The following is a 23,219-nucleotide window of genomic DNA, read 5'->3' as shown; positions in this document are numbered from 1 at the left end:
TTGGAGATGTCCAATTTCAGCAACAAAGCCGGGGTTCCATTCTGAACATACAAGAAGCTGTCTTGTATACACCTCGTCTTCAGGAAAGCTGACTGTGCAGGGGAGACGATCGTGTCAATAACTTTTGACAGCCGGATTGACAGCACCTTAGTGACCAGCTTTGCAAACGAGTGGATCAGACTAATAGGGCGAAAGTCTGTCATCCGCACGGCCCCATCCTTCTTCGGCAGCAACGCCACAAAAGCAGTGTTCAGGGCAGCTAAATTTCCACCGGCGAGATGGTAGAAATGGTGGAAAGCCGCCATGATGTCGTCGCTGATGATCGACCAACAGGCGTGGAAAAAAAGTACCGCAGAAACCATCGGGGGCCGGCGCCTTCTCCGCCGGCGATTGCATGATTGCTGCCTAGACCTCACCCTCCGTGAATGGATTGTCTAACCCGGCTGCTTGAATCCTTGGTAGCTGCAGCGCGCTCCAGTTGAGGGTCACACGCCGACCCGTGTCCGCTGCCATCACCTTGCCGAAATGATCGTGGATGATCTGGGCCTTGTCCCCATGAGTTGTGGCAAACTGTTCATCGCTCTGAATGGTGTGGATGAAATTCTTGCGTCTTCTGGAGCAGCATTTAATATGGAAGAACTTTGTGCTGGCGTCGCCTGCTCGCAGCCAGAGCACCCTGGAGGCCTGCCTTCTTCTGGTCCTTTCAATGGCCGCCAGCCTCTGCTGCTGAAAGAGTTCTTGTCTCCTGCGCCACGTCCAGCCAGAGAATTACCTCGCTGGCAATGTGAAACTGTGTCTTTGCGTCACTGAACAGCGTTCTGCTCCAGATCTTCAGGTCGTGAGCAGCCCGGCTGAGCTTGATCTGCAACCGTGCAAAAGCACAGCGCTGCTGAACCGGCCGGTTCCAGGCACGCTCCACAGTTGTGTGAAAGTGCGGGAATTTCAGCCAAAAGGACTCGAAACGGAAGCGAGCATGACGGATCGAGGCGTCGCATGGCGCCAGGATCAGCAGGCAGTGGTCGGAGCACGCCGTGGCTGAGGCCATCAGACCGTAGGCGGGAAAGAGAAGCTCCCAGCTAACATTGCCGAAGAATTTATCTATACTAACCAGCGTGGGATTTTGCTGTTCATTACTCCAAGTGAACCTCCTATTCTTACATTTAATTTCTCGTAGCCCTGCCGCATCTATAGCCGCCCTAAACCTTCCCATGATACGCCGGTTCAGATTGAAATTGTTCTTATCTCTAGCTTCGTAGATAATGTTGAAGTCACCGGTGAGCAGCCAGGGATCACTAGAGGGGGGGGGGGGGGGCTATCTAGCCAGCTCGAGCAGGAACGCGTCCTTCCGAGCGTCCTCCGCCGGCCCATAGACTGCGGTTAACCAGAAGGCGGTGGCCGACCAGAGGACGGTGACTTTTGCAGTGATGGCGAATTCCCCAACGGCATGGGACACGATCGAGACGATCTGGCTGTCCCACAGAATGGGCACCCCACCCCTGGAGCCGATCGCAGGTAAAACAACGCAGTTAGCTAACCTACTCCCTCCTACGTCCCTGACTAAGGCCGGCGACCAGTCGTCGATCTTCGTTTCCTGAAGGCAAGGATCGCTGGTCGATGTGCCGCAACTGCTTCACAGGCAGTATCTCGTTTGGCCGGCATATTGAGCCCGCGCACGTTCCAGCTAACTATGGGGCAGTGGTTGGCATCCATATGAAAACCTGAGCATACTCCAACAGCTACTAGTAACATTGATCGAAGAGGAACACAACGACGATGCCAGGTACACTCCCCCACCTTCCAGGGGACGCTGATGCCCACTAATAGGCCCCAAATTGCAGCAGCGCCAACTACCCCTACCAGCTAACCCTACAGGAATAACATAGAAACCTAACTCAACCCCGCTTAAGGCCGGGCGCCGCTGGAGATTACTAAGATACTGAAATAACATGATCAAATCGCGGCCTCCTCGGCAACTCCATCAGCACCGGCCATGGAAGCCGCCACACGCAGCGCCTCCTTGTTGAGGCGGGTCAGCTTGGCGATGCAGGCAATGTCACCGTCGGTGAGTGGCTCGTCGAACTTGCGCAGCAGCTTCTCGGCCGCCTTGGCGGTCATCTTCTCCTTTGGACCAAGCAAGCCCAGCTCGCGCACTAGCCGCAGGGTCCACCGCTGCGCGACAGGCACGGTCGTCAGGTTGGCAGCTTGTCGGGCGCTGTGACGAACTGGAGCAGGCGCGGTCCTAGTCTTGGGCGGGGCAGACGAACGGCGCACTGGCGCATCCGACACCAGCGGCGGCTTGGTGGCTTGGAAGAGGCGCAGCGGGGCAGCGGTCGGGTCTGAAACCTCGCCCACTACACCAAGCTGGAGGCAGCAGACCTGCTGGGTGACGGCCACCAGCTGCATCTCCACCGCGGTCAGGCGGGCCGGCTCGTTGCGACTGAGGAGGCCCACCGCAGCGCTTGGGCCAGCCAGGGTTGGGCCGAAGGTGTCTGGCAAACCCGCGGCCGCCACGTTGGTGCCGCTGACTTGGTCGTTGAACTCCAGAGGGGCCGAAACAGCAGCCGCCACGTGGGCCTCCAGCTCAGCAGCCATGCAGTCGAAGGGGGGTGGCTGCTGGAGCTGGCTCTTGCCGCCGGCGAAGAAGTCGGCGATCGGGTCGGGGACCGGTGCAGCATTAGCGGGCGGCGGCGGGGGCAGGGGACGCGGTGCTTGGAGGAGAGCGGCCCCCGCGCCCGCAGCAAGGCGGCGGCCGGAGTATTAGAGTATTGTTGGAATACAATACTCTAAGGTGTTAGATGATAATAGGAATATTAGAGTATTGTTGGAATACAATAACCAGTGCAGTAACTGTCAGACTGGTTCAAGATGAATGGCCAAAAGTTTGCATAGGTTATGAGCGACTAACTTTAGCATTGGTCATAAGCTAATTATCGGAGGCCAGACTGTTTTATCTCTGGTTTAAAATGCAGAAGCTTCATATTTCAAACAAAAATTCTGTTGCAACAAAGGTTTTTTGATCATAAGAATGGATGAAAGAGATAGCTTTAGATAAATAAGAATCAGTATTGCAAACTTCAACCAATAAGTAGGTACTATCATAGCGGTAACAAGTAAAACCCTGCCCTTCTTATCTTCAAATGAGGAAGCTAAATTTTATTTCAGTCTCAAAGCCACGTGAACTAATTAGGATAAAGGAGCTAGCACATTGGAATAACTGAAATAGCTAATGGTGGTATAAATATTTAACAGGACTGCGGCATCATGACAGAAGGAACTAACATGGGAAATAAATAGGCAAGAGTATGTACTTATATCATCACCAAAGTAGTTAATATACAGTGATATTTACCAACTGAGCATTCACAGTCTCTAACAAATGTGATTCTCCAATGTAATTCGTCATCATGCCTTCATAACAGCTGCTAGCTGCAGAATCACAGCTACCACATACCTACAAGGTGAAGGTGCACAAAAAAGAAGTCCAGTGGTAAAGAAGATATATGCAGACATTCTATGATTTTAAGAACGTTAAGCAACCCAGAAGATCTATCATCAATGTGCTTAGTTCCACATACCTGTTTGAAACAAGATTCAAACAAACAAACCGAATCCTCAAATGTATGAGATACAAAATGATCCCAAACCATAGTTGATGATAGCACAGAATAGCCAACAAATTCGGTCAACTCAACCTGTAAATTCAATGTTGCTGAGCATCACGAATCTACAAGATCAAATATCTATGTGATGCCTGCAAATAATAACCAAAAAACAGTTCTGTAAATTGCCAGAGCCTGTTATATGGATTGTTTGCAGAAAATAAATGTGTAGGAACACAATACATGTTCCCCATCGCGAAGGAAAATGATTCATTAGCTTTTACATGTTCTCCATCAGAGCTGATTTCCGTTTTTAACGCTTCAGAAGGCAGATGTACAATAAATAAATGGTGTACGGCCAGTGACCCAGCCACTGAATCAGGATCTCTAATATGAATGCTCAATCGCCAAATTTGGTCACAGAGCATGTGTTCCATTGCCAAAAAAATTATTTAAAAATTTCAGCAATTTACATAAACTATACTTAACATGTAATCACTTGTCAATTTTAGGATGCAATTCCACAAGTCTTGCATGTGAGAGTAGTACTACTTGAGCAAGGAATGTCTTGCACTAACAGCTTATATTGAGGGCCATCAAAACTTAGAAGACAAAAAAGAATTTTTCAAGTGTTACAGCTTCATGTCAGTGTGAGTAATCAGATAATATATTGAAAACCACCTCTTGACAGGGTGGTAGAGTTCTCAGTGGTACAACGGTGTACGAGTCAACCAAGAAGGGCTATATACTATCTGATTTATATATATATATATATGGGGAAAAACATCATACCATTAAAATATACTACTTTATCATTGTAAGTATGTTCATATACTATTATGTAGTAGTATATATACTACTTTATCATTGTAAGTGTGTTCATATACTATATATAAGATACTTCAAAGTGAGTTACAAAAAAATGGCGAGTTGGCCCATGGTTTTATTATATTTATGAAATACATACATATTTGTACGTAAAAAGAGCATACTCAAAATACAATACATACTACCAAAAAAAGTAGTACATATACTACCTAAACATTCTTATATACTACATAGTACGCGTACATACTTTCCGACTTGTATATACAATATACAACATACAAAATGCAAGTGGTGGTAACTTGTGTATATATATAGGACAAATGTTTCCTACCACCAGTGGTAGTTACCCTCACTTGAGTTTTGTATGTAGTATCTGTCAAAACCAAGAGTATGTACATGTAGTATGTAGTGTATAAGAATATTTGGGTAGTATATATCCTATTTTTAAGGTAGTATGTACTATTTTTTAGTATGTTGTTTCATACGTATAAATATGAAGATATTTTCAAAATATATAAACACTATGGACTCACATGCAATTTTTTCGTATAGCTTGCTTCAAAATATCTTAGATATAGTATATGGACATATTTAAAATGATAAAGTACTATATATAGTACCATATGGTAGTATATGGGACATGTGGGGTAACTACCCCCACGTGGTAGGATGTTATATATATAGGGAAAATACATCCTACCACCTGGGGGGAATTACTCTCATGTCTCATATACAAAAATGTAGTAGTATATATACTACTTTCATTGTAAGTGTGTCCATATACTATATATAAGATATTTCAAAGTGAGTTACATGAAAAAATTGCAAGTTGGCCCATGGTTTTTATTATATTTGTGAAATACGTACATATTTGTACGTAAAAAGGAGCATACTCAAAATACGATACATACTACCAAAAAAGTAGTATGTATACTACCTAAACATTCTTATATACTACATACTACGCGTACATATTCTCCGATTTAATATACTACACACTACATACAACATACTACGCATACATACTCTCTGATTTGATAGATACTATATACAGCATACAAAACTCAAGTGGTGGTAACTACCACCAGGTTGTAGGAAACATTTGTATTGTATATACATACATACATACATACATACCCTTGGTGAAGAATTCTTATTCCTCACCCCACCTTCTCATGCACCCTATAGTCACCATAAGAACCAAAATGCATGTGAGGTAATATTATGGTGTGTAGTTAAGATCTTCTTAACATCCACCGTGAGAAAGAAATGTGTCAAGCGTGTGAGGTAAGACTACCACATGCATGCTTGAGATGAGGAAATATTATAACATGCGGGTGAGAATTCAATGCATGTGAGGTAAGATTACAACATACCGGTGAGGTAAGATTACGACGTGCGTGAGGTAAAATTACAACATTCAAAAGGAATCATGTGTACAGAGAGTTTACACCAGGGTGAAGAATTACTTATTCTTCACCCGAAATGATGAATAGACTTTCTATATACTGAGACTTGAAACCAAGACACTATCCCAAAAGACCAATCTAATAGGAAGAGGAGATATGATATACTTAACACCCCCCCCCCCTTCACATCCTACGTGGATATGGAATTGTCAACACCTCCCCCCACTCCCGACATGGATGTGGATAAATGATTGGGGAAAATGCAGGGACTGAGACTTGAACCCAAGACCTCAGCTCTGATACCATGTTAGATATTCCTATGAACCAACTATCCCAAAAGACCAATTTGATAGGTAGAGGAGATATAATATACTTAGGCCCTGTTCGAACTATCCCAAAAGACCAATTTGATAGGTAGAGGAGATATAATATACTTAGGCCCTGTTCGAACTATCCCAAAAGACCAATTTGATAGGTAGAGGAGATATAATATACTTAGGCCCTGTTCGGTTCACGGGAAAGTTGCAGGAATTTCACGGGTAACACTTTCCTCTGGAAAGTTATCATCAACAGCATTTGGGACAAAGGGAAGTTGAACAGTATTTTGCAGGAAAAAATCCTTTCACGTGCAGATTCCCACTGATACCATAGGATTGAAAAAATCCAGCCCAAGCCAATGTTTTGGCGGAAGCCCGAGGTAAAGCACTCGCGGCTGGCGTGTAAGCCCTAATAAAATATTCCATGGGATGAGATGTTTGAGGTCTAGTCAAAGGCAAGGCAAATAAAAAAAAACTGCAGCAATGTCCTTTTAGCTGTACACATGTAAGATGCTTTCCTGTGCTTTTTTCCATCAACCCGAACATTCCTTCGCATGGTTCCCTCTGCCGTTGCCGATGTTCGTCATTCCTCTGTTTTACAGGAGCGTTCCTTTCCTATTCCTCTATTTTTCTATCTTCCCTTGTTTTCATTTCCCGTGAACCGGACAGGGCCTTAACAGGCTCAACCAGCCCATCTTCTGCACACATGAGTGGGCCTTAGTAGGAACTCTGTGAGATCGCAGATTTATCCTGACCTCTGTCAATTGTAGTCTTGGTCTGAAGGGGACGCATTCAGGCATGTGAGTGTGCTTGAGCGTCCACCTTTTAATCACGGACAAGAGATCAAGTAATATCTAGTCACACACATAATATCACATAACATGCTAGTGCAGGAATTTTTCTGCTGAATTTCAAATGACTTCTACATGAAATGCATATCTCACACAAAGGTAATAAGAATTCTGCACCCATGGAAAAGCACAGGTTATTATTACCTGAGGAATAAAGAAGTAAAATGAACCAGCTTTCTCCTCTATTGACAATAATTCCTCATTATACTTCATGCCAACTGCTCCATAAGCTCCCATCAAATCTGAATCAAATGAAATATATCTGCAGGAACAAAAATGTCTAATTTGGTTAGAAAAGGTGTCGAATGCTTCGCGAAAGGGAGCATCTGTGCACGAGAACAAGAGAGGCACCTTGATATCATATCATATCCATCTTTTACTTGAGAAGAGGAACCATACAAGCAAAGTGCAGAACCAACACCAGATATTTCAAGTTGAACTGACGGATTGGAGCTTAGCTTCCTTGATAGATAGAACTGAGGGAACAATGATGATCTCCTAAACTGAGAGCATAACCATTTGAGTGCCTTCGTACTGGGTGGAACAAGTACCTGCAGCATTTGTGTGTTCAATTAATCATCTCTCTAGGTCTACTGGTGTGTTCATGGAGGTGAAGGGAAATCAACCAGGTTCACAATGCTGGTAAACGTAATTAGGGAGAATGCTGTTTGTAGTCTTTCAACCTCACATACATCGTCATATTTATATTTCATAATCAATCAAAATGCAGCGCTGCTCTTGACCGAATCAGCTAGTGAATTCCAAGAACACTACACGTAGCGACCGCGCCTAAGCCTATGCTTCGGTTACACAAACTTGTGCCCGCTCACCTCGAACCGGATCACGCCGCTCCCGGCGGCAGGCGGGCTGGCCTTCACCTCCTCGGCGGCCCGCCGCAGTGCGGCAATGCCGTCAACGAGGGTGAGCGCCGGCGGGAGCCTCCGAGTGAATGACACGTCCACGGGGAGGTCACGGTCGCCGATATCATTCACCTCGTCGACGTCGATCACGATGCCCATTCGCCTCCTTGCGACGGCGTGGAGGAGGTGGAGTGGTAGGCCACTGCCACCGCGGCATTGCCGGCGCTTGTGGTGTTTGTGGAGGCAGCAGCGGCGAAGAGGGAAGACGACAAAAGGGCGGGGGTTCGGGACAGGAAGGAAGGAGAGGGGTGAGCTCGGAGAAAGGGAGACGACGAGCATTTCTGCGACGACGAGAAAGCGAATGGCCATGGCGAGGTAGTCGGGGTGGGCGTTTTAGAGAAGGATAAGGGCATCCCTAAAACTTTTTTTTTTCGTGAGTACATCTAATACCATATTTTTATCCAAACTAGAAAAATACCCGTGCGTTGCAACGGGGCCACATTAACTTTAAGAATTCAATATCAATTATGTTAATATTATATTTAATATTCTCATACATATCAAGTGACATTGACGACCTTTTTACCATCAAATTCTCACACACACACTCTCCCTCCCTCCTCCTCACTCTCTCTCCCCCTCTCCCTCTCTCTCTTTCTCTAACACACACACATATCCATCTTATTGGGTACGGGACCATAATCCATCTATTTCACACGCACACGCGCTAGTGCATAACAATGTGGATTATAAAACAGGTTCAAGGTAGTAACAAGGATTCTTCTCATGCATTAATAAACAAATGTTCTGCACTGAAGACAAGATAACCAATTCCCAAAGTGCATTAGAGCATCACAGAACATTAGTGGCAAGATAAATGCACGACGATACACCCGACTCATTTAATTAATATAATTAAATTATCAGTAAATTAGTCACCAAAGTGCTCGGATGAACCGGAACAGAGCCAACATATATCATCCTAGACAAACGCAACATCAACCATTTACCTTGGTACTTTAGGGACCGACAGGAGGATGCATGTAGAAGCGCTTCTTGCCTGCAAATCCACAGTCAGAGAGAGAAATTGGAACTCATTCCCATCACCAACTGATAAAGAAAGCATGTAAGAAAATTGATATCGGGCCAACTTGGATCTTCGGTGATTGTCCGCCGGTATGGAGAATTTAGGAGGGTGGGTGCAGGGAGTGGCCTTGTGGATGATGGATGGAGGCGCGGAGGGATGTGGTCACCGGAAGGTCGAAAGCGGAGAGGGTCGGGCACGTTAGGTGGAGCCGGTGGTGCGCGACAACCGGAGGCGGCCCAATCGTGGGTGGCGAACCGACGATAGCCTCGGCCCATCTCTCGACGCAGCGAATATAGAGAGGGCGGCACTGCCGATGCTCGAGGCCGTCGCTCGGCACCATCTACATCGAGGGGAAAGAGAGGCGAGAAAGCGATAGGGTGATGCGGGGCTATGGATTGCGGAGGAGGGTGGGGGTGTGCGATTTGAATGGATGGTTCTGCCCACCGTTTTCTTGTACGTGGCGGTGGAGACGGTGGTGTCCAGCCATGCAGGCGAGGCATGGGTCGAGCCGGGCACACGGCGAGGCGCAGTAGCAGAGGCGGGGGCGATTTTTTGCTACTGAGATGCAGGGTGTGGGATTGATCGTTCATGTTCTCTTTTCCTTTTTAACGGGAGATGGATGCGATTTTTTCACGAGGGGAGAGATGCGACCATGTACAGATTCCATAATAAATTAATTAGGTCTATAACGGGATTTCTTTACAATGCGTTAAGATTTACGTGTTAGTTTTCTTAATAAAGAAATTCACTGATGTAGGGATCGATTGATTCGGATAAGGAAAGATAGATTCGTGATCTTTTGTGTGTTAGGAAATTAGTGGTTTGCAAAGAAAGAGTGGAGAGAAAAAGAACCAATGCAACCACATATAGATTCCATAATAAATTAATTAGATCCATAACGGGATTTGTTTGCAATGCGTTAAGATTTACGTGTTAGTTTTCTTAATAAAGAAATGCACTGATGTAGGGCGCGATTGGTTCAGGTAAGGAAAGATAGATTCGTGATCTTTTTTATGTTAGGAAATTATTGGTTTGCAAGGAAATAGTGGAGAGAAAAAGAACCAGTACGAGGGGGTGGTGGGAGGTGGGACGAATAAAAACCGGACGAAATTGGGAGGTGGGAGGGGGCGAGTAAAAACCGACGAAAAAACCAACGAAATTGGGAGGTGGGGGAGAGGATGAAAAAAAACCAGGGGAGGTGGGAGGAGGACAAAAATAAACTGTACGAGGCTACCAACTGCTCCATTAGGAGTAGAGATTGTTTGTGAAAATAACATGCGACGACGACTTAGCGAGCGGATCCCCTTAAAAAAGACATAGCGAGCAGATTCCCTTGAAACTGGTAGAAATGGATACGAATGATGACATTGATAAATAATGGTGAATGTTGGCATAATTTACTATCATCATGCATGGAAACGAATCATCAGGAAAAAGAATACTTCCTATTACTACACTCATAGGAAGCTTCCTAATCTCTGCTACCAAACAGTTTCTGCCCAAACAAGGAAGGAAAGTTATGGACGTGATTCGAAAGGAAACAAATGTTATGAAGATTAATTAATTTAGATTTGATGATTGATTCTTTTACATAATGACATTACTAAATAATTTGCGTCAGTATGGAAAGTTCTGATCCGTTCAATTTTTTTGTTGTGTGAGAGGGTGAAGTGAAAATAAATCGATGAAGTGGGGGAGGCGACGAAAAAAATCTACGATAGTTAACCTACGAAAAAAACCGGACGAAAGTGGTGGGACGAAAATTGACCGGCGAAGACTACCAACTGCTCCATTAGGAGTAGAGATTGGTTGGTTCGATTTTTTTTGCATGGAGGGAACTACCTGGGAGGTGGGAGGGAGTACGAAAATAAACTGTCTCGGCTGAGCGGGAGGTGGGAGCAAGTACCAAAGAAGTACCAAAAAAGACCGGGTGAGGTGGGACGAAAATAAAACCCGGAACGTGACCTACCAACTGAGACATTAGGAGTAGAGATGATAAGTTCAGACGTCTGGTATTTGGTGTCGCGGCCCGAACTGCTTCATCCCATTCTGATTTTTGTACAGATTTTCTGATACGAATTTTGAGACTCATTTCGTCGCCACGTCACACTCTCGTTGTCTGGTCTGACTAGGGGCTCACCCGAACGATTTTCTCTCCATCACTCCCGACTTGCCAGCTGCCACCTTATCCCTGTTGGGTAATGTTGCATGAAAAATAAAAAAAATCTATACACACGCAAAATCTATCTATGGAGATGCATACTACGAGAAGGGAGAGTGTGTCTACGTACCCTCGAAGACCGTTTAGCGGAAGCATTTATCAACTCGGTTGATATAGTCGTACACCTTCACGATCCGCCCAATCAAGTACCGAAAGCACGACACCTCCGCATTCAGCACATGTTCAGCTCGATGACGTCCTCGCCTTCTTGATCCATCAAGACGGGCGAAGTAGTAGATGAGTTCCGGCAGCACGATGACGTGGTGACGGTGGTGATGCAACTATCTCTGCAGGGCTTCGCCGAGCACTATGAAAATATGATCGAGGACGAACTAGAGGGAGAGGGGCGTCGCACACGGCTTGGGGATCGTGGTGTGTGCTGCCCCTCGCAGGCAGCCTAGAGCAACCCCAAGACGGCGGCGGCCACCCTTGGCCCCTGCCCTGGACGCCCCGCCCCCCTTCCTTCTTGGGTGCGCGGGGGGAAGGCACGAGGGGGTGCCCCCCCCCTTTTCCTTCCTCTTAGGTGGAGGGAAAGCAGGAGGGGCTAGCCCTCCCCCCTTACCATGCATAGGGCCGGCGGCCTAGAGGTGGGGTGCGTTAACCCCTTGTGGGCTGGTGTGCTCCCCTCTCTTGGCCCATATGGCACATTAACCTCTCGGGGCCTCCCGGAACCCCTTCTGATGAACCGATGACTACCCGATACATTCTGAAACCTTTTCCAGTGACCAAATAGCATCGTCCTATTTATCAATCTTTACCTCTGGACCATTCCGGAGCTCCTCGTCATGTCCGTGAACTCATCCGGGACTCCGAACAACATTCGTTCATCAACTCATATAATACTATATCGTCAACGAACGTTAAGCGTGCGGACCCTACGAGTTCGAGAATGATGTAGACATGACCGAGACGCCTCTCCTATCAATAACCAATAGCGAAACCTGGATGCCCATATTGGTTACTACATATTCTATGAAGATATCTATCGGTCAAACTGTTGGGGAACGTAGTAATTTCAAAAAAATTCCTACGCACACGCAAGATCATGGTGATGATATAGCAACGAGGGGAGAGTGTTGTCTACGTACCCTCGTAGACCGAAGCGGAAGCGTTGACGCAACGTAGAGGAAGTAGTCGTACGTCCTCCGGTTCAACCGATCCAAGTACCGTTACTCCGGCACCTCCGAGTTCTTGACACGCGTACAGCTCGATGACGCACCCTCGATCTCCGATCCAGCAGAGGCGCCGAGGGGGAGTTCCGTCAGCACGACGGCGTGGTGACGATCTTGATGTTCTCCTGTTGCAGGGCTTCGCCTAAGCACCGCTACAATATGACCGAGGTGTAATATCGTGGAGGGGGGCACCGCACACGGCTAAGGAACGATCAATGATCAACTTGTGTGTTCTAGGGTGCCCCCTACCCCCGTATATAAAGGAGGGAGGGAGGAGGTGGCCGGCCCTAGGGGGGCGCGCCATGAGGAGGGGGAAACCTACTCCAAGTAGGTTTCCCTCTCTTTTCCTTATCTTATTTGGAGGGGGAAGGAAAGAGTACTAGTATTAGGAAGTAGTACTAGTAGTAGTAATAGGAAGAGGGGAAAGGAGAAAGGAAAGGAGGGCCGGCCCCCCTCCCCAATTCGGATTGGGCTTGGGGGGGCGCGCCCCCCTCCCTTGCTTCTTCTCTCTTCCTCCTACATGGGCCCAATAAGGCCCATATACCTCCCGGGGGGTTCCGGTAACCTCCCGGGGCTCCAAACTTCTCCGGAACCTTTCCGGTGTCCAAATATATCCGTCCAATATATCAATCTTTATGTCTCGACCATTTCGAGACTCCTCGTCATGTCCGTAATCATATCCGGGACTCCGAACAACCTTCGGTACATCAAAATACATAAACTCATAATATAACTGTCATCGAAACCTTAAGCGTGCGGACCCTACGGTTCGAGAACGATGTAGACATGACTGAGACACATCTCTGGTCAATAACCAATAGCGGGACCTGGATGCCCATATTGGTTCCTACATATTCTACGAAGATCTTTATCGGTCAAACCGCATAACAACATACGTTGTTCCCTTTGTCATCGGTATGTTACTTGTCCGAGATTCGATCGTCGGTATCCAATACCTAGTTCAATCTCGTTATCGACAAGTCTCTTTACTCGTTCTGTAATACTTCATCTTATAACTAACTCATTAGTTACATGCTTGCAAGGCTTAGGTGATGAGCATTGCCGAGAGGGCCCAGAGATACCTCTCCGACAATCGGAGTGACAAAACCTAATCTCGAATTATGCTAACTCAACATGTACCTTCGGAGACACCTGTAGTACTCCTTTATAATCACCCAGTTACGTTGTGACGTTTGGTAGTACCCAAAGTGTTCCTCCGGTAAACGGGAGTTACACAATTCTCATAGTTACAGGAACATGTATAAGTCATGAAGGAAGCAATAGCAGAATACTAAACGATCAAGTGCTAAGCTAACGGGATGGGTCATGTCAATCACCTCATTCTCCTAATGATGTGATCCCATTAATCAAATGACAACACATGTCAATGGTTAGGAAACATAACCATCTTTGATTAATGAGCTAGTCAAGTAGAGGCATACTAGTGACTATATGTTTGTCTATGTATTCACACATGTATCATGTTTCCGGTTAATACAATTCTAGCATGAATAATAAACATTTATCATGATATGAGGAAATAAATAATAACTTTATTATTGCCTCTAGGGCATATTTCCTTCAGTCTCCCACTTGCACTAGAGTCAATAATCTAGATTACATAGTAATGATTCTAACACCCATGGAGTCTTGGTGCTGATCATGTTTTGCTCGTGAGAGAGGCTTAGTCAACGGGTCTGCAACATTCAGATCCGTATGTATCTTGCAAATCTCTATGTCTCCCACTTGGACTTGGTCCCGAATGGAATTGAAGCGTCTCTTGATGTGCTTGGTCCTCTTGTGAAATCTGGATTCCTTTGCCAAGGCAATTGCACCAGTATTGTCACAGAAGATCTTCATTGGTCCCGATGCACTAGGTATGACACCTAGATCGGAAATGAACTCCTTCATCCAGACTCCTTCATTTGCTGCTTCAGAAGCAGCTATGTACTCCGCTTCACATGTAGATCCCGCCACGACGCTTTGTTTAGAACTGCACCAACTTACAGCTCCACCGTTTAATAAAAACACGTATCCGGTCTGCGATTTAGAATCGTCCGGATCAGTGTCAAAGCTTGCATCGACGTAACCATTTACGACTAGCTCTTTGTCACCTCCATATACGAGAAACATATCCTTAGTCCTTTTCAGGTATTTCAGGATGTTCTTGACCGCTGTCCAGTGATCCACTCCTGGATTACTTTGGTACCTACCTGCCAAGCTTATTGCTAAGCATACGTCAGGTCTGGTACACAGCATTGCATACATGATAGAGCCTATGGCTGAAGCATAGGGAACATCTTTCATTTTCTCTCTATCTTCTGCTGTGGTCGGGCATTGAGTTTGACTCAACTTTACACCTTGTAGCACAGGCAAGAATCCTTTCTTTGCCTGATCCATTTTGAACTTTTCAAAATTTTGTCAAGGTATGTACTTTGTGAAAGTCCTATTAAGCGTCTTGATCTATCTCTATAGATCTTGATGCCCAATATGTAAGCAGCTTCACCGAGGTCTTTCATAGAAAAACTTTTATTCAAGTATCCCTTTATGCTATCCAGAAATTCTATATCATTTCCAATTAATAATATGTCATCAACATATAAAACTAGAAATGCTACAGAGCTCCCACTCACTTTCTTGTAAATACAGGCTTCTCCAAAAGTCTGTATAAAACCATATGCTTTGATCACACTATCAAAACGTTTATTCCAACTCCGAGATGCTTGCACCAGTCCATAAATGGAACGTTGGAGCTTGCACACTTTGTCAGCACTTTTTGGATCAACAAAACCTTCAGGTTGCATCATATACAACTCTTCTTCTAGAAATCCATTCAAGAATGCAGTCTTGACATCCATTTGCCAAATTTCATAATCATGAAATGCAGCAATAGCGAACATGATTCGGACAGACTTAAGCATCGCTACGGGTGAGAAAGTCTCACCGTAGTCAACCCCTTGAACTTGTCGAAAACCTTTTGCAACAAGTCGAGCTTTGTAGACAGTAACATTACCATCAGCGTTAGTCTTCTTCTTCAAGATCCATTTATTCTCAGTGGCTTGCCGATCATCGGGCAAGTCAACCAAAGTCCATACTTTGTTTTCATACATGGATCCTATCTCAGATTTCATGGCCTCTAGCCATTTTGCGGAATCTGGGCTCATCATCGCTTCCTCATAGTTCGTAGGTTCATCATGGTCTAGTAACATGACTTCCAGAATATGATTTCCGTACCACTCTGGTGCAGATCTTACTCTGGTAGACCTACGAGGTTCAGTAGAAACTTGATCTGAAGTTTCATGATCAATATCATTAGCTTCCTCACTAATTGGTGTAGTTGTCACAGGAACCGGTTCTTGTGATGAACTACTTTCCAATAAGGGAGTAGATACAATTATCTCATCAAGTTCTACTTTCCTCCCACTCACTTCTTTCGAGAGAAACTCCTTCTCTAGAAAGGATCCGATTTTAGCAACGAAAATCTTGCCTTCAGATCTGTGATAGAAGGTGTACCCAATTGTCTCCTTTGGGTATCCTATGAAGATACATTTCTCCGATTTGGGTTCGAGCTTATCTGGTTGAAGTTTCTTCACATAAGCATCGCAGCCCCAAACTTTGAGAAACGACAACTTTGGTTTCTTGCCAAACCACAGTTCATAAGGCGTCGTCTCAACGGATTTTGATGGTGCCCTATTTAACGTGAATGCGGCCGTCTCTAAAGCATAACCCCAAAACGATAGCGGTAAATCGGTAAGAGACATCATAGATCGCACCATATCAAGTAAAGTACGATTACGACGTTCGGACACACCATTTCGCTGTGGTGTTCCAGGTGGCGTGAGTTGCGAAACTATTCCACATTGTTTCAAATGTAAACCAAACTCGTAACTCAAATATTCTCCTCCACGATCAGATCGTAGAAACTTTATTTTCTTGTTACGATGATTTTCTACTTCACTCTGAAATTCTTTGAACTTTTCAAATGTTTCAGACTTGTGCTTCATCAAGTAGATATACCCATATCTGCTCAAATCATCTGTGAAGGTGAGGAAATAACGATATCCGCCACGAGCCTCAACATTCATCGGACCACATACATCTGTATGTATGATTTCCAACAAATCTGTTGCTCTCTCCATAGATCCGGAGAACGGTGTTTTGGTCATCTTGCCCATGAGGCACGGTTCGCAAGTACCAAGTGATTCATAATCAAGTGATTCCAGAAGTCCATCAGTATGGAGTTTCTTCATGCGTTTTACACCGATATGACCTAAACGGCAGTGCCACAAATATGTTGCACTATCATTATCAACTCTGCATCTTTTGGCTTCAACATTATGAATATGTGTATCACTACTATCGAGATTTAATAAAAATAGACCACTCTTCAAGGGTGCATGACCATAAAAGATATTACTCATATAAATAGAACAACCATTATTCTCTGATTTAAATGAATAACCGTCTCGCATCAAACAAGATCCAGATATAATGTTCATGCTCAACGCAGGCACCAAATAACAATTATTCAGGTCTAAAACTAATCCCGATGGTAGATGTAGAGGTAGCGTGCCGACCGCGATCACATCGACTTTGGAACCATTTCCCACGCGCATCGTCACCTCGTCCTTAGCTAATCTTCGCTTAATCCATAGTCCCTGTTTCGAGTTGCAAATGTTAGCAACAGAACCAGTATCAAATACCCAGGTGCTACTGCGAGCATTAGTAAGGTACACATCAATAACATGTATATCACATATACCTTTGTTTACTTTGCCATCCTTCTTATCCGCCAAATACTTGGGGCAGTTCCGCTTCCAGTGTCCAGTCTGCTTGCAGTAGAAGCACTCAGTTTCAGGCTTAGGTCCAGACTTGGGTTTCTTCACTTGAGCAACTTGTTTGCCGTTCCTTTTGAAGTTCCCCTTCTTCTTCCCTTTGCCCCTTTTCTTGAAACCAGTGGTCTTGTTGACCATCAACACTTGATGCTCCTTTTTGATTTCTACCTCCGTGACTTTCAGCATCGCGAAGAGCTCGGGAATAGTCTTGTTCATCCCTTGCATATTATAGTTCATCACAAAGCTCTTGTAGCTTGGTGGCAGTGATTGGAGAATTCTGTCAATGACGCTATCATCCGGAAGATTAACTCCCAGTTGAATCAAGTGATTATTATACCCAGACATTTTGAGTATATGCTCACTGACAAAACTGTTCTCCTCCATCTTGCAGCTGTAGAACTTATTGGAGACTTCATATCTCTCAATCCGGGCATTTGCTTGAAATATTAACTTCAACTCCTGGAACATCTCATATGCCCCATGACGTTTAAAACGTCGTTGAAGACCCGGTTCTAAGCCGTAAAGCATGGCACACTGAACTATAGAGTAGTCATCAGCTTTGCTCTGCCAGACGTTCTTAACGTCGTCAGTTGCATTAGCAGCAGGCCTGGCACCCAGCGGTGCTTCCAGGACGTAACTTTTCTGTGCAGCAATGAGGATAATCCTCAGGTTATGGACCCAGTCCGTGTAATTGCTACCATCATCTTTCAACTTTGCTTTCTCAAGGAACGCATTAAAATTCAACGGAACAATAGCACGAGCCATCTATCTACATACAAACATAGACAAGCAAAATACTATCAGGTACTAAGTTCATGATAAATTTAAGTTCAATTAATCATATTACTAAAGAACTCCCACTTAGACAGACATCTCTCTAGTCATCTAAGTGATTACGTGATCCAAATCAACTAAACCATGTCCGATCATCACGTGAGATGGAGTAGTTTCAATGGTGAACATCTCTATGTTGATCATATCTACTATATGATTCACGCTCGACCTTTCGGTCCCCGTGTTCCGAGGCCATATCTGTATATGCTAGGCTCGTCAAGTATAACCTGAGTATTCCGCGTGTGCAACTGTTTTGCACCCGTTGTATTTGAACGTAGAGCCTATCACACCCGATCATCACGTGGTGTCTCAGCACGAAGAACTTTTGCAACGGTGCATACTCAGGGAGAACACTTCTTGATAATTAGTGAGAGATCATCTTAAAATGCTACCGTCAAACAAAGCAAGATAAGATGCATAAAGGATAAACATCACATGCAATCAATATAAGTGATATGATATGGCCATCATCATCTTGTGCTTGTGATCTCCATCTTCGAAGCACCGTCGTGATCACCATCGTCACCGGCGCGACACCTTGATCTCCATCGTAGCATCATTGTCGTTACGCCATCTATTGCTTCTACGACTATCGCTACCGCTTAGTGATAAAGTAAAGCAATTACAGGGCGTTTGCATTTCATACAATAAAGCGACAACCATATGGCTCCTGCCAGTTGCCGATAACTTCGGTTACAAAACATGATCATCTCATACAATAAAATATAGCATCATGTCTTGGCCATATCACATCACAACATGCCCTGCAAAAACAAGTTAGACGTCCTCTACTTTGTTGTTGCAAATTTTACGTGGCTGCTACGGGCTTAAGCAAGAACCAATCTCACCTACGCATCAAAACCACAACGATAGTTTGTCAAATAGACTCCGTTTTAACCTTCACAAGGACCGGGCGTAGCCACACTCGGTTCAACTAAAGTGAGAGAGACAGACACCCGCCAGCCACCTTTAAGCACGAGTGCTCGTAACGGTGAAACCAGTCTCGCGTAAGCGTACGCGTAATGTCGGTCCGGGCCGCTTCATCTCACAATACCGCTGAACCAAAGTATGACATGCTGGTAGGCAGTATGACTTATATCGTCCACAACTTACTTGTGTTCTACTCATGCATATAACATCAACGCATAAAACCTAGGCTCGGATGCCACTGTTGGGGAACGTAGTAATTTCAACAGTTTTCCTACGCACACGCAAGATCATGGTGATGATATAGCAACGAGGGGAGAGTGTTGTCTACGTACCCTCGTAGACCGAAGCGGAAGCGTTGACGCAACCTAGAGGAAGTAGTTGTACGTCCTCCGGTTCAACCGATCCAAGTACCGTTACTCCGGCACCTCCGAGTTCTTGACACGCGTACAGCTCGATGACGCACCCTCGATCTCCGATCCAGCAGAGGCGCCGAGGGGGAGTTCCGTCAGCATGACGGCGTGGTGACGATCTTGATGTTCTCCTGTTGCAGGGCTTCGCCTAAGCACCGCTACAATATGACCGAGGTGTAATATTGTGGAGGGGGGCACCGCACACGGCTAAGGAACGATCAATGATCAACTTGTGTGTTCTAGGGTGCCCCCCTACCCCCGTATATAAAGGAGGGAGGGAGGAGGTGGCCGGCCCTAGGGGGGCGCGCCATGAGGAGGGGGAAACCTACTCCAAGTAGGTTTCCCTCTCTTTTCCTTATCTTATTTGGAAGGGGAAGGAAAGAGTACTAGTATTAGGAAGTAGTACTAGTAGTAGTAATAGGAAGAGGGGGAAGGAGAAAGGAAAGGGGGGCCCGACCCCCCTCCCCAATTCGGATTGGGCTTGGGGGGGCGCGCCCCCCTCCCTTGCTCCTTCTCTCTTCCTCCTACATGGGCCCAATAAGGCCCATATACCTCCCGGGGGGTTCCGGTAACCTCCCGGGGCTCCAAACTTCTCCGGAACCTTTCCGGTGTCCAAATATATCCGTCCAATATATCAATCTTTATGTCTCGACCATTTCGAGACTCCTCGTCATGTCCGTAATCATATCCGGGACTCCGAACAATCTTCGGTACATCAAAATACATAAACTCATAATATAACTGTCATCGAAACCTTAAGCGTGCGGACCCTACGGTTCGAGAACGATGTAGACATGACTGAGACACATCTCTGGTCAATAACCAATAGCGGGACCTGGATGCCCATATTGGTTCCTACATATTCTACGAAGATCTTTATCGGTCAAACCGCATAACAACATACGTTGTTCCCTTTGTCATCGGTATGTTACTTGTCCGAGATTCGATCGTCGGTATCCAATACCTAGTTCAATCTCGTTATCGACAAGTCTCTTTACTCGTTCTGTAATACTTCATCTTATAACTAACTCATTAGTTACATGCTTGCAAGGCTTAGGTGATGAGCATTGCCGAGAGGGCCCAGAGATACCTCTCCGACAATCGGAGTGACAAAACCTAATCTCGAATTATGCTAACTCAACATGTACCTTCGGAGACACCTGTAGTACTCCTTTATAATCACCCAGTTACGTTGTGACATTTGGTAGTACCCAAAGTGTTCCTCCGGTAAACGGGAGTTACACAATTCTCATAGTTATAGGAACATGTATAAGTCATGAAGGAAGCAATAGCAGAATACTAAACGATCAAGTGCTAAGCTAACGGGATGGGTCATGTCAATCACCTCATTCTCCTAGTGATGTGATCCCATTAATCAAATGACAACACATGTCAATGGTTAGGAAACATAACCATCTTTGATTAATGAGCTAGTCAAGTAGAGGCATACTAGCGACTATATGTTTGTCTATGTATTCACACATGTATCATGTTTCCGGTTAATACAATTCTAGCATGAATAATAAACATTTATCATGATATGAGGAAATAAATAATAACTTTATTATTGCCTCTAGGGCATATTTCCTTCACAAACCTTATGACAACATACGTAATTCCCTTTGTTTGTCGGTATGTTACTTGCCCGAGATTCGATCATCGGTATCTTCATACCTAGTTCAATCTCGTTACCGGCAAGTCTTTTTACTCGTTCCGTAATACATCATCTCGTAACTAACTCCTTAGTCACTTTGCTTGCAAGCTTCTTGTGATGTGTATTACTGAGAGGGCCTAGAGATACCTCTTCGATTCACGGAGTGGCAAATCCCAATGTCGATCCATGCCAACTCAACAGAGACCTTCGGAGATACCCGTCGATCATCTTTATGATCACTCAGTTACATTGTGACGTTTGATAGCACACAAGGTATTCCTCCGGTATCCGGGAGTTGCATGATCTCATAGTCGAAGGAATATGTATTTGACACTAAGAAAGCTGTAGCAATAAACTGAATGATGGTTAGGAAATCTTAACCATCTTTGATCAATGAGCTAGTCTAGTAGAGGCTTACTAGGGAGACGGTATTTGTTTATGTATCCACACATGTATTTAAGTTTTTGATCAATACAATTCTAGCATGAATAATAAACCTTTATCACGAATAAGGAAATATAATAATAACAACTTTATTATTGCCTCTAGGGCATATTTCCATCAGTCCCCCACTTGCACTAGAGTCAATAATCTAGATTACATTGTAATGAATCTAACACCCATGGAGTCTTGGTGTTGATCATGTTTGCCCGCGGAAGATGTTTAGTCAACGAATCTGCTACATTCAGATCCATATGTATTTTGCAAATTTCCGTGTCTTCATCCTTGACCTTTTCACGAATGGAGTTGAAGCGTCTCTTGATGTGTTTGGTTCTCTTGTGAAACCTGGATTCCTTCGCTAAGGAAATTGCTCCAGTGTTGTCACAAAAGAATTTCATTGGACCCGATGCAGTGGGTATTACACCCAAATCGGATATGAACTCTTGCATATAGACTCCTTCATGTGCTGCTTCCGAAGCAGCTATGTACTCCGCTTCACACGTAGATCCCGCCACGACGCTTTGCTTGGAACTGCACCAACTGACAGCTCTACCATTCAATATAAATATGTATCCGGTTTGTGACTTAGAGTCATCCGAATCAGTGTCGAAGCTAGCATCGACGTAACCATTTACGATGAGCTCTTTGTCACCTCCATAAACGAGAAACATATCTGGTCCTTTTCAGGTACTTTAGGATGTTCTTGACCGTTGTCCAGTGATCGACTCCTGGATTACTTTGGTACCTCCCACCTGCCAAACTTATGGCAAGGCACACATCAGGTCTAGTACATAGCATAGTGAAATTGCTAGTATTCGACTAGAGGGGGGGTGAATAGGTGATTTTATGAAAGTATTCAAAACAGGGGTGCTTTGAAGACAAACAATAGAAATGAACCTATTGATATGCAGCGGAAGGTAGACTACACTAGACAAGCCATAGTCAAGTAAGCAATGTAGTGAAAGCACGAAGACTATCAACAGCTAGGTAGTATGGATCAAGATGGAAGATAGTATGAAGCCAAACAGTAAATAGTCTTCACTTAATGAAGTCAATCAGATCAGGCAAATAGGCAAAGACTTCACGAAGACAAACTGTAAGTAAGGAGAGAGAGGATGGATAGAACCAGTTGCTCGGAGAGGACAAGGGATTTGTTGGACCAGTTCCAGTTGTTGTGACAACTGTACGTCTGGTTAGGGAGGCTGAGATTCAACTCAGAAGACCGCGTCTTCACCTTATTCCCCTTGAGCTAAGAACACTTAGTCCTCGCCCAATCACTCTGGTAAGTCTTCAAGGGAGACTTCCAAACCTTCACAGACTTCATTCACCGGCAATCCACAATGACTCTTGGATGCTCAGAACGTGACGCCTAACCGGCTGGAGGATTCACAGTCCTCAAGTGTAATAAGTCTTCAGATCACGCGGACAGAAAGACTTCAGTGATGCTGATACGTCTCCAACGTATCTATAATTTATGAAGTACTAGGTAATTACCCGTGCATTGCAATGGGAGATAGTCTATTGAAACGCTACCATGACAGTACGTAGACAGGCAAATGCAGCATAAAACCATCAGTTCTAGGCCATGTGTTCAGTTAGTTGCACATTATTCTTCAATTATCATATGTTGTGTAGGGTTTGTAGCACAACCATCATCCTCCATCGTTGGCATCGACCCTTGGTGGTGAGAACTACTTGATATGTGTTACCTTGACAAATGGTAGCGGTGCTAGGACAAAGTCATGCGGAGTTCACTGGATGATCCCGACCA

The 23,219-nt window shown here is 44.9% G+C and overlaps 1 protein-coding gene across 5 annotated transcripts in view; it reads right to left on the bottom strand.

Moving 5' to 3' along the window:
* LOC123137052 (protein PHYLLO, chloroplastic) overlaps positions 1–8,266 on the bottom strand; it is a 50,895-nt gene extending 42,629 nt beyond the window's left edge. Inside the window, exons 1-5 of one of the 5 annotated variants that reach the window (XM_044556601.1) lie at positions 7,835–8,266; positions 7,356–7,555; positions 7,149–7,266; positions 3,576–3,692; positions 3,350–3,451 (exon numbers count right to left, since the gene is read on the bottom strand). In XM_044556601.1, the coding sequence (XP_044412536.1) occupies positions 3,350–3,451; positions 3,576–3,692; positions 7,149–7,266; positions 7,356–7,555; positions 7,835–8,233 (936 nt within the window). In that variant the 5' untranslated portion in view covers positions 8,234–8,266. Of the gene's footprint in view, positions 1–3,349; positions 3,454–3,575; positions 3,752–5,564; positions 5,610–7,148; positions 7,267–7,355; positions 7,556–7,834 lie in introns of those variants that run through there. The other 4 variants (XM_044556603.1, XM_044556604.1, XM_044556602.1 and 1 more) reach the window with 4 other exon arrangements.
* Between the last annotated feature and the right edge of the window lie 14,953 nt (positions 8,267–23,219).

The sequence above is a fragment of the Triticum aestivum genome, chromosome 6B, assembly GCF_018294505.1.
Source record: "Triticum aestivum cultivar Chinese Spring chromosome 6B, IWGSC CS RefSeq v2.1, whole genome shotgun sequence".
Taxonomy (NCBI): Eukaryota; Viridiplantae; Streptophyta; class Magnoliopsida; order Poales; family Poaceae; genus Triticum; species Triticum aestivum.
This window is presented reverse-complemented; position numbering and strand designations above follow the sequence as displayed.